Here is a 12,697-nt window from a genome sequence, read left to right on the forward strand (position 1 = left end):
AGGTAATAACATGGTACATCTGATGAAGACTTTTGCAGTGGTGGAGAAGAGGGAGGCAGTACATGCAGCACTGACTCTTGACGTGGTTCATACCAGCTTTCAGAATTCGCCAAATGTTAACAGAAGATTACGCTGTCCATTTCAAAAGGCAATAATAAGGTAAGCTTCTTCTCTTGATGCAGTAGGGACTACTGCCTCCACAGCTGGATTGCAGATAAATGCCTCCATGGAGCCCTTTAGCAAATTTTATCAAAGGAATTAATGGGTGTTTGGTGGCTTTGGAAATGTTGCCTTCATCTCAATGGCATCTATGACGTCCCGCTTAAAACAAGAAAAAAAGAAAATTATTCTACTTTGTACACTTCTGTTGCTCTGTTTATACTGACCACCTTTAAACTTGTTTATTGATAAATGTTCATTTAATGTGTGAATAGCACATAATGCCCACATCTGTTACTGGGAAAAAAGGTGTTAAAAGAGTGTATCAGTTAAAGGTTAGTTTGAAAATGCCAGCAATATCAACTGCAGTTTTACAAAGACAAAAACTCAAGGCATGTCTGCAATATTTTTGTTGATGTTGAACTTTACTGTGGGAGGCATGAATAAGAAGTATCCAGAAGGATTATTTTCTTCAGGGAGACCCAAACGTCGCCATAATTTGGGTGCTCTCACAATAATGAAAAATCAATGGTGTGTTAAAGAGAGATGTTGAAACCTTAGAGACATGGGCATTTTGTGAAGGAAAAGCAAAATATATAAAATGGAAAAAGCTGAAGATGACAGAGGATAATTTCCATTGCTAATAATCACACTTCCGTGCGAAAAACAAGAGAGGTATCAGCCATTTTCTTCTTATAATCTTCATCAAATTTCTCATTCTGTGCCACAGTGAAATAATTCTTCCAGTCCCCGACAACACCTAAGAAACAGCAAAGTAAAAAGAGAGAGATTAATTTGCCAGTATTTCCTGAAGCCCGCTAGCCATGACTCACTAAATACTTGTACTTCAAGCTTATTTCAAAGCAGATTGACAACCAGGAAGACAGAGGTGATGCCAGTAACCAACCTTTTCTCATGAATGGGGAAACAGAGTGATCCATTATTCCCTGAAACTCTTTGGTGTAGTTTGTCATGGGATTTTCCTTCATTATCTCAAATGAGGTGTAATGGAGTATCTTGTTTAGAACCTCCTCATTCACGTCCTTCTCCAGAAACTTCAGAATCTTCTGAATTTCTTGCTTTGGATTCTGCAGAGAGAATAATGGGTTAAAATACAGAGCCAGGAAAAGCAAAGAAATCAAACATAGTATTAAAGTTGCAGTTGCCAGGGTGAGAAGATCAGATTATTGGAAGATTTACTGATACAGATGGCATTGTAATAGAAGACTGTTGATTGTAGGTAGTACCTACTGAACGTCCAGATTTCACAGCTTTATAAACATACATTCAGCCTTTTACCTCCTTCATATCTTCATAGAAGAGGTAGAGAATACGGTGCTTATCTTTTGCCTTCCACCATCCTTTTACATGGTCATACCAGGAACCCCAGAGCACTGAAAAAGGAGTAACAGCAGCAGCAGCTATAAATGCCGAAACTGTCTTTAGGTACCTGTGGCACTCATGTTTCCCCCATAACCAGTGTCTCAGCATTTCCCAGCTGGGTTTGAATCACTGCGGCCTTGACTGCTGTGCTCTGTGCTTATCACAGCAGTCACGCTATTAATGCCTCAGGTGTATGGATGCTTAGAGCAGGATTCATGTGTAACTGTAGGGGGCAACACATGCAGGTGCTTACACTTGAATGAAAATTCAAGGCTGCCTACAGTCGATGGAAAGAAATAGATGTTTACAGAGTGATTCGTCTGATCAGCTGAACAAGACTGGGCTTAATTGGCCCTACTTTGAGCCAATTTTGGCTCAGATTTTACTTTTGGACCAGACAGACACCAAAGGTCCCTTCCAACTTGCATTATTTTGTGATTCTGACTGGCTTAAATATTTGGTATACTGTCAGAAGTACCTGTTTCTTTCCAGCATGTATCAATATGACTACCGTGGATAGAGTGAGCTATGTTCTAGATGTCTGCGCTGGGACAGATGGCTCCCAAGCCAAGCTGGTCAAACACAAGACACAAGGTCTCCTTTAGACTTGAGAGTCTCATGATGGTCCAGACAGTGGTGTTTCTAGGCCTACATGGTGGCAAAAATATTAAGGACCTATGGAATCTTTACTGAGCTGAATTGCGAACTGCTATTCACCTGAACAGGTTTTCTTGTTGTGCCAGGGGAGGTTTAGATTGGATATTAGGAAAAATATCTTCACTGAAAGGGTGGTCAAGCATTGGAACAGGCTGCCCAGGGAAGTGGTGGAATGGCCATCCCTGGAAGCGCTTAAAAAACGTGTAGGTGTGGTGCTCGGGGACATGGTTTAGTGGTGGACTTGGCAGTCCTGGGTTAACAGTTGAGCTTCATGAACTTAAAGGTCTTTTTCCAACCTTAATGATTATATGGTTCTGTGATTCTATGATTGTATGATTCTTGGATATAGGTACCTCTTTCAGAAAGGGAAGAATCAGCTTCTAGGCTTGCTTGTCTTTAGGTAACTGGCTTTGCTCATATGCCTGATTTTTAGATAGATGTATTTAGGTAAAAGACTCATCTCAAATGCATGGTGCACATTTCTACACAAAATTGAACTTGGCTTTCACAGAATCGCACAGAATCACAGAATGGTCAGGGTTGGAAGGGACCTCTGGAGATCATCTCATACAGCCCTCTGATTCTTGTATATCAGTTTAGAGTTAAACCAATTAAACTACTGTTCCTTCCCAACCGGCTTCTTTCAACCTCAGAGAGAAGAGATTAAGCCCAAAAATTGTCGTATGTTTCTCAATGATAACAAAATAAAGACTAGCATTATTTTTTTTCCAAAATGGGAATGTAAAGATAGAATTAATCCTTTAGGTACTAATAAAAACCTGTGAATGAAAATAAATTACTACTGAAACACCTTCAGTAGATATCCTTCCATAAAGTGTCAGCACTGGATTTCAAACCATAGCTGAAATAACTAGATCAATGTCATGCATTTTTTAAAAATTCACAAAATCTTTTATACAACTAATTGCAGTTCGTCACCTTTTCCGGTCATGAATTTTACCAGGAACTCTTCCCAGGTTCCTGGCTCAGGCATTCCTTTATTCATTCTGTGGAAATGGTAGTACGACACCAGGTTGTCTTTCGCATTTCTTGCCACATAGATTATCTTATTGATATGAAAAGAGAGAGAGAGGAAATAAAAATAACTTAAACATATTTATATAGATTTTGAGCACCTCCTGGAGTTTTCTCTTGGAGCCTGATGACAGAGCCTTAAGAGATTTTGCTTTGAAGCTGCCATTTTCTGAAATCCAACTCCGGTAACTTAGTCATTACTTCTTCAGTTTCACACAGGCTTTGCACATTAAAGGGAGAAGATCTGGGGAGACCTTTAAGTTTCATAAAGATTCTGGAAACCATATTCAGTCCTGGTTTATGTCACTGTCTTTTCAAGTGGAGTAGAATTGAGTCCTACCTCTCCAGCCTTACCTTACAGTTTTGTTCCCAGAAGGAGGGAGGCACCAGCTGCACAGGGAGATGAGTTTTTATTGTTCGTGGAGAAGGCATGGCTTCAGCTAACTCCAGGCCTGTGGGATGTTTCATTATGAGATGTGACTTGTTCTCTAAATTACATTAGCACTTCTTTGCTATTCTCATATGTCTGACTGACTTTTCAGCAGTTCATCTTGCAATGATCATTCATCTCCAAAGCAATTACATAGCAGTGTAACACATACAACATTGCGTAAGCATTTTCAGTGTTTCTAGAGAAATTATTGCCTATATATTCAAGGAGGAAAGGGGGAACACTGAATCATATGTTTTTGTTGCTTTCTTGGGTCCATGTCTAACCCCTGCCTTCCAAGAGTTAGTGATGAATACTAATTTAATTTACCCTACCGAAGTTTTTCTTTCGCAACGTTTAGTGATATTTCACTTTGGAGGTAAGAATTTTTTGCTTCTTTCTAGGATATGAGAATAATGTACTGGCTGACTAGGCTTTCTGGATAGCATGTAAAGAAAAACTAGGCATATGATGGACAGTGGATTTTGAGTAGCTATGCGTACGTGGGAATACTTGGGAATATCTGGTGATATGTGGAGATGTGTTACCCCTTCCTTCTTCCTTTTTAAACATCTGTCATGACCTCTATCATTTTTTTCTTATCGTCTGTCATCCTCTATCATTTTTTTTGTCTCTCTGTGTCAACACAGTGTAGCTTAGAAGAGAAAAAGCAGCACTTCTGGTGCAGATTTAGTCAAGCTTTTTAGTTTCAAATGTGAAGAGAGTCTGGCTTGAAGATTTGTGTGGGATGAGAGCCCTTACTGGGGGAAGAATCTTTTAGGAAACTGTCTTTGCAAAACCATCAGTCCTGCTGGTTGCCTGAATGCCCCATAGCTTGTGTAGATGACTAGACCCTAGAATTTAACAGCAGTTATTCAAAATAGTAGCAAACCCACTGAAAATATTATTCACCTTTTGGGAATACATCCATGACATAGGTTTCTCTTCCATACAGCCCCTAACCAGAGAATGGCATTCAGTTGCCCCCATGTTGCCATTTTACGCATAACCGCTGCTGGTTTAGGTGACTGTGGAGCATCAGCTTTCAGATGCCGCTCCGAAACACCATGGTGTTCAGTAGTGCCTGAATCACATCTGCCAGCCTTTAATTGGCTTGAGTAAGCGCTGGATGTTCATGTTAAAGCAACTGAACTGATCTCTGATACCCAACACAGTGCATAGGTCAGTGACAAAGCATGTGGGACTGTCCCCAGGAAACCTGTGGCATCAGCACCGAGTGCATTTTTTGCTTAATTTTGTCTAAAATACAAACCTATTTATATGATATTCACCTGAGTAATGCACAGATGGAGGCTCTTGGATAGACCACTCAAGGAAAGGATGGCGTCTGTAAGTAGTGGCACGTCTACACTTCTCAACATCTCCACTTTGTTGAATCATATCCACTATCTCCTGTGTCCACGTGGTACCTGAAAATGTCAGTGTTTAGACATTTCCCTCAGGGATAGCCAAGAGTTTCTTCTATTTTTTTTCATTTCTCATAGGGAAATGAAAGCCCGAACAATGGACTCCCTGTTAAAGGAGGAAGGAACAGCACAGAAGATGATAGACAAAGTGGAAAGAGAGGATAATGGAGGAAAACCACATAATTAAGAACACAAAAGTAATTCCCAAAGCACAGTTTCAGGGATTCCATTTTAGACAGGATTCTTGCCAACAGAAATAGCCTCCACCCCCACACCAGTAATGAAAAAAGCTCTGGGATAAACTCACTGTTATTTTGAGACTGTATTATTTGCAGGGAGAAATTAAATTCCCTCCTCCCAATTTTCATATCTCACAAAAATTCAGGTATTTCAACATTTGTTTTCATCCTGAATTTGAATGAAACAATTAAATACCTGAACTTTGAGTGAGTAAAAATTTCATACAGTTTGAAAATAGAAAAAAGTTGCAGTATTTGCAACATTCGCATTTGTAATACTTTAATGAAGGTCAGTACATTTCATTTGCCCGAGCTACTGCAATGTCTTCTAAGAGTTACAGTGTTTTGTCTCTTAGGTTCTTCTTTTCCCTTGTAGTCATGATCACTGGGTTAACCACATCTCCTCTGAGGTACTGTGGCAAGTCAGCTAGAGAACAGGCTAAGGGATAACTTGGAATGTGGCTTGGAAGGGAACTGCCCTTCTTAAGATGTTCGATTTGTGTATCTCTGGCAGATAATGTCAAATGGACTCCTAACTTTCTTTTCAGTTCAATAGCTGAGAGGTTTTAATCCAGACTGGACATAATAATATGGTTTTGCTTTCAGTATACAGGAAGTAAATTAAAAGCTTTTGAGTTTTACAAAAATAATGGGGTTTTATTTGTAATAATGGGTTTTTTTCCGCTACTGAAAAAAAAATACTTCAAAATTCGTTCTAATTCAAGTAATTATTTTTTTTATGATCATTAAATGCTCCAAAACCTGTTCCTGAATCCTCTAAACTATACATGGTTTATTCATCCAGGATTAATATTGGTGCTTGTTATTAATTGTTCTCCTGTATAGAAAATAAAAAGGGTCTCATCAAGATGAGAAATAGCAATGAGCTAAGTGGTTCATCACTGAATAAAATACCAGATAACTGAAGTTAATGGTGGGAATTTTATTTTATAGGCTGAAATTATTAAGTGAATGTGGTTATTTCCTTAAAATAATTAACCCATTTCCAGAAATCAGTACTGGTTTACACACTAAATTACACATTCCCCAAATATGTAATACAATCCGTAGTTTTTCAGTCAGTTTCTATTATTTCTTAGTAATGATGACTTTTTACTAGGCTTTGTTAAACCATTACCAGTTGGTGCAAAACTTCTATTGGTGCCATTTATGTATATAATCTAAAACAAAGGAAACATTTAAGCATAGGTAATTAGACTTCAAGCATTTAAACTTCAGTAATAATAGATGGTTGTTACTTCTGCCAAAGAAGTCACAGGTTACTAGTCTCAGCTGACAGAGCTTCACATCTTTAAAATATATGTCTGGTTTGGGATAAAATAGGTATCAGTCACCACAGGACAATTCCAACAATAAGCATGATCCCAGACTTTCCTATTCTGTTCCTGCCCACACCAACCTGCTTTAGCATAGGTTGCAATAAGCAGATCGTCAGGTCTGGCTTTGAAGCTCCACACTTGGTCCCACGTGCTGCATATTGACTTTGTGAGAGGAATACCTTTCACTTCACCTATCTCAGCCCTGGGTATCGTCTGTTTCAGACTCAAATCTTCCATTTTGTCCAGGGCCATTGAGCACTGCATGAAGAAAGAAAGTCTTGGAATTAACATAGTTACTCTGAAAAATACCTCAATTTACTCATCCATTCTTCAGGTCTCTTTTATTCACTGAAGTTCATGTCCTCTGATTTCTTTGGCTGTGATTCAGCCTACCTAGAACCATGCATAGGCTCCTTAAAACTGGATATGATTTTCAGAAATGCTTGGTATATTGCTGGTGGTGGTTCTCAACATCTCTAAAAATCACTCTGTTTACTTAGATACAAAAAGAAAAAAAAAAAGCGCCATTATTCCCATCTTTAAATATTTTACCAAACATATTTATGTAAAATTCTCACTAAGTATGTGGCTTTTGAAAGATAAGAAAAAGTAATCAGTGGTGTGATTCAAAAGAAGGCAGAGTGTAACAGCTCCCACTAAAGTCAGTATACAGGACCCAACCCTTCCTTCTTCAAGAAAATAAACAGCTGCTAACACCCTTTGGGCCTTATACTCACAAAAATATTTGCAGAGCTCTTCTGTGTTTTGTTCCTGCAGCTTTTCGCTCTTAGAGCACTTTGCTGTATGCTGAGGTTTGTTGCAGATAAATAATCTGAACTAGACAGATCATTAACTAAAGGTTGTTAGACTTTTAATCAATCTAGTTACATCTACTGCCTATTATACAGTTTTACAGTAACTAGTTATTGATTTCTGGATTTCTGGATTAAGGTGGCCGCTTAGCCATAACTTTCAGAGTTCCAGAATCTGGACAGAGGAAAGTTCTGCTTAAAGGGAGGCTAGAAAAATAATCTCAATTTAAAATATCAGACAGCAAAAAGACATTTCAGTCCCAACAGCAAACATTGCCAAGGTATTTCCTTTCATTTCGTTGTTTGCTCACACCCGATTTCCCACAGATTCAGTTGAGCAAAGCGAGAGGTTAGGTTTGTAGCTGGGCAGTGACCCAGGAAATTTTAAAAAAAGAAGGAAAAAGGAATTTACCAGAGAATTTTTCCTGCTTGAATGTCTTCGATTCTTGGCTGTATTGACGACTGTGCAGCCACTTCTATCTTCAGGCAGAAGTAGGGTGAAAGCCTGTGTGCAGTTTCTGTTCTTCCTATGAGTGTGAGGAGAGTGAAGGAGGAGGTGCTGTGGCAGCCAACCACTGAAGAGCTTTTCTGGCTTCCTTTGTGAATTCTTTTTTAATCTTGTGAAGGAAAAATACTTTGAATTCTCATCTAAAGTATGATTCTTTACTGGCATCAACATTTAATGTTGGTCAGTAGTTCCAGCAAGATTATTTTAACTTCTCTGTCATTGTCAACAATCTTGGAATAATTAATTTTCCTCCTAATATCTAATCTAAATCACAAAATAGTTTATGATTTGTTAATAATTAAGTTCAATGAGAATGAAAGAGTTAAAAGTCACTTGTTTTCATTTTCACCATGTACTGCACTATGCTCATTTAATAGATGTTTAAGGGTCTGTTTCATTGCTGGGGTCAACCATTTATGTTTTACAGCACTTTCTAGACAGGTTCACTTCTTAACTAGCTTGGCATTAAGAGGTTAGGGATCACTGCATGTTTGGTAATGTTCTTTTATAAGATTTAAGTCTCTGCCTATCTTTATATGAGATACTGGGAGAGATAATAACATGCCCCAGACTAGCCACAAACAGCATAGTAACATTGGCTGCCAAAAGTAAACCAATGACACTTTTATATCTAGTTTTCAGCTGTTGCAGTCATCCTGAAATGTTTGATTACATCAGGAAAAGCTGTTGTTGAGCAAAAAGTAGGTCACTGCAGCTGAACTCAAGCAAGTTTGAATGGATTGCGTTCATAAGGGGAAATTATTTTGAAACAGCGTTTGCTATCAGGCGTTGCTTCTGCATTCCATGCAAGCATGCAAGCACTGTGAATTCTGAAGGTCCTTTGTGGTCATGCGTTGGATGGTCTGGCAACATTTGTATCTAAAATGACTTTTGGCTATGTAATTTTTTAAAGACATTTCATGTGTCCTAATCAAGTGAGTGTGCAGCCATCCTTGCAGTAATCCTACCCTGGTATGGAGAGTTAGCCAGCATGACCAGCGGAGTCTAGAAGTGATTCAGCTGACCAAATGTGCGCTGACTTGCTCTGCATTCTGTGAACTGTATGGATTTGCTCTCAGTTGACTGTAGAAGGAGAACAGGTATCTAGCTTGCAAAGGCTTCTGTGTGTATTTTAAGGGACAGGTGGGAGGTACGGATGTTCTGCCCCAGGGGAGAGGGGGGAAGGGAGAGTGAGCCACTGCAGGGCTCTTCTGGATCTCTGTAAGAAAAGCCTGACAACAAATGGCTTAATAAAGCAACCGTTCTGATAAGACAGAATAAGAAGAGGAATATAGATAGTGAGTAAATCTTATGTCCCTTCAGATGCTGGGAACCTTGTGCTTGTGCAGCATCAGATGGAGCCCAGGTGGATTTTTCCCAGGGCAGGCTAAGCAGGTCCTGTCCGTGGAGAGAAGCTCCTCCTGCTTGGCCATTCAAGTTATTGTATAATTTTCTTGCAATAAAGCAATTTTATTCCTCAAGGACATTTCACAGGAGGACTTCTTGTTGTTCTTTCATACAAAGGCCAGGCCAGCCAGGAGACATGATCACTGGGACCAAGTGGGAGCAGCCGAGCACAGGATAAACTATGCAGCACAGGCTGCACGTACTCAACATCAGCTGTGCTGCAGATCTCTGAGTCCTGGATGTACAGTGGTGTCCCGGTCAGCATTGCCACCTTCCGCCCCTTGATCTGCATGCCCGCCATGACTTCCCTGTCACAACTCACAGCAGACAGGTAGTGGGTCCCTGTTGAGGGACTGTGGGAGTCAGTGAATTGATTCAGCATTCCTTGTATGATTTCAGGAAAAGTTTCCAAATAATCAGGAAACAAACCAAGAAACCAAGAAGACTGCTTGATTTGCTTTAAGCCAACCACTTGTTCTTTTTCTGGCTTTGACACTAGGTTTTTCTTCTGAAGGCTGGCAACACTAGAACTAACAAATAACACAAAACAAGCAGAGAATATATGGTTAAGGAATAATATTTCTTCCTCCTTTTTTTTTTTTTTTTTTTTTTTTTTAATGTGACCATTACCTTCAACTTCAGTCATGGGAGGATTTGCCATTTTCCTTTCTGTATTGGCCTGTGCAGATTCTGCTTCTCCTCACACCTGCACTTGGCAGTTGGTTTGTTGGTTTGAAATGGTATTCACCCCCCCTTCAGTTATGCAACCATCCTGATAACGCAGTAATCCCCCAAGCACATCAGATGATACATTGCAACAAAGGGAAACCTAAGAGCTGCTTATTCAGTGGCTCCCTTTTATTACAGTTATACAGTGAATCTGAGTAGTACTGTGCCAGATAAGATGGAGTGAGGTCAAAACCCACTGCCTGTAGCTTTAAAACTGCTTTCAAAGTAGGCAACGGGTGATGGATTTCTCCTGTTGTGAAATAAGGAGGTGAGGGTTGAACAGCCCAGCCCAGGGACTTGGATTTCTGGTCTGGGATCAGGGTTTATTGGGCTGCTCTAGAAGACGATGGGGCACTCTCTGCAAAGAGTTTCCTCTAGGTTTCCATTCACCTTTTCCTAAATGCAAACTGATGGCAGATGTTTCTTCATGTAAAACCCAGTGTGTATAATTTATTTTATTTTAGCTTGGCTGAAAACAGTTAGAACTTTAGCTGGAATGGAAAGCTACAGGCCACTCAACAGAAATAATAATGGGCAGAGATGCTGGGTGCTTACAGCATGGAGACAAGTGACTGCGAGTCAGGAATATGTTTATTTGTTCTTGGAAGTATCCTTGCTGTATAGCGTTATGTGTTAGGGTAGTTAGTGCTGGGTTTCATAGTCACTGTGATTTGTGAAACCTGCATCTCGTCAGCAAAGGAAGTACAAAGGGAGAGTAGAGGAACCTTTATCTTACTTTTGTCCTCATCTTCCATTCATAAATCTACACATGGTAAGCCAACAATTTTTCATTTATCATTTAGTTCCAGGCAAAATTCTCTTTTTTTTTTAGCACACAACAGTTTATAACAGCAGCAGAGAGGTTCAGGAATATTATTGCACAAGGTAACCAAGTTGCTGGGGTGACTGCTCAGAGTGCTGGCTCTGGCCTGGCCTGGGCTGGACAGCCTCCTCTTCTGGTCCGTGCAGGATACAGCTTCCCTTTGGCATGGTGTCACCACAGTTGTTTCGGGGATAAGGGCATGTTTGTACTATGTACTTACATACTTTTATTCAGTGGTGTAGCTTTATTACCAGTTGTAATTCTTCCTTGGTGGGAACTGAAAACAGAAGTGTGTGTCCTGAGGGCCCCTCAGGGATTTGGTGGATTCAGGACCCCATTAATACCTGTTGCTGCTACACTTCATGGCTATCCATGCCCACACTTTGCTGTTCTTGATGTTAATATGACTACTTACATGAGTGAGCAGAGATACTCAAATGTTACTGACTAGAACATCTGAAGGGAGTTAAGCAAAAGTAAACAGCACTACAATGGAGTCAAAACTAGAAGAAAATGTATTAGCAAAGAATACAATATTAGAGTTTATGATTCATGTTGTATCTGAAAGGAATACTTGTATATCTAATCAGTGAACAAAAGGTAAATGTTCTTGTTGAGTTTGTACAACAATAAACCTGAATTAAACCTATTCAGGCTCAAAAATGCAAATATGTCACGTTTCCCATCAGAAAGAAAATAAAAAAATAATATCTAAAACCCCATCTGTAGTACTGTGTTCAGCTCTGGGGCCCCCAACATAAGGACATGGACCTGTTGGACCAAGTCCAGAGGAGAACCCTGAAGATGACCGGAGGGCTGGAGCACCTCTCATGTGAAGCCAGGCTGAGAGAGTTGGGGTTGTTCAGCCTGGGGAAGAGAAGGCTCCAGGGAGACCTTACAGCAACCTGCCAGTACCTAAAGGGGGCCTACAGGAAAGCTGGAGCAGGACTCTTTGAAAGGACAGGTAGTGATAGGACAAAAGGGAATGGCTTTAAATTGAAAGAGGGTAGATTTAGACTAGATATCAGGAAGAAATTCTTCACTATAGGGGTGGTGAGACTCTGGCACAGGTTGCCCAGAGAAGCTGTGGATGCCCCATCCCTGGCAGTGTTAAGGCCAGGCTGGATGTGACTTTGAGCAACCTGGTCTAGTGGAAGGTGTCCCTGCCCATGGCAGGGGGGTTGGAACTGGATGATCTTCAAGGTCCCTTCCAGCCCAAAACCTTCTGTGATTCTATGATTCTATGAATAAAGACTCAGTTTTCTTCTGTTAGCCCTCCAGATTCTGGAGTCGAGTCTATGCTGGATTTTTTTCTGTTTTTCAGGTGAGATCTTCTTTAAAATCTCTTCTTTCATTCCTATTAAATATATCAGTTTTAAGTTTTCTAGCTTAAAAAAAATGCAAAGGGAATATTTAAGAAATAAAGTATGTTTCCCATTACGATGTGAGGCTTTCATTTTTAAAAAAATTACTAGAACATTTCTTACTGAAGATGTCTGCAACCAGATCTCTTCCAAAAGGTTCTATTTCATTAACTAATGGAAAGTCCTAACATTTCTACATTAGTTTTTTTTTTGTTTTTACTTGCCCTGTGATGAGTGTTTCAGGGGTAATTTTCATGTAGAGAAAGAACATTTGAAAGAATGTGAGTAACTGAAAAAACTCACTGAATGTATTACATCAGATTTTAAAACCATCTGAAAGAAATGTGTCTTGAACAAGAAATCTCTCAGGCTAGTGGACATGAA

At 39.8% G+C, this 12,697-nt stretch overlaps 1 protein-coding gene across 1 annotated transcript; it reads right to left on the minus strand.

Moving 5' to 3' along the window:
• Nucleotides 1–565: 565 nt before the first annotated feature.
• SULT1C4 (sulfotransferase family 1C member 4) lies at nucleotides 566–9,991 on the minus strand. Its single transcript, XM_080377455.1, has 8 exons — nucleotides 7,895–9,991; nucleotides 6,751–6,928; nucleotides 4,957–5,094; nucleotides 3,589–3,686; nucleotides 3,139–3,265; nucleotides 1,459–1,553; nucleotides 1,067–1,247; nucleotides 566–919 (listed from the first exon to the last, which is right to left on the minus strand). The coding sequence occupies exons 1-8, from the start codon at nucleotides 8,159–8,161 to the stop codon at nucleotides 807–809; spliced, it is 1,197 nt and encodes a 398-aa protein (XP_080233581.1). The 5' UTR covers nucleotides 8,162–9,991; the 3' UTR covers nucleotides 566–806.
• Between the last annotated feature and the right edge of the window lie 2,706 nt (nucleotides 9,992–12,697).

Source organism: Falco punctatus, assembly GCF_963210335.1.
Source record: "Falco punctatus genome assembly, chromosome: 2".
NCBI classification, from domain to species: domain Eukaryota; kingdom Metazoa; phylum Chordata; class Aves; order Falconiformes; family Falconidae; genus Falco; species Falco punctatus.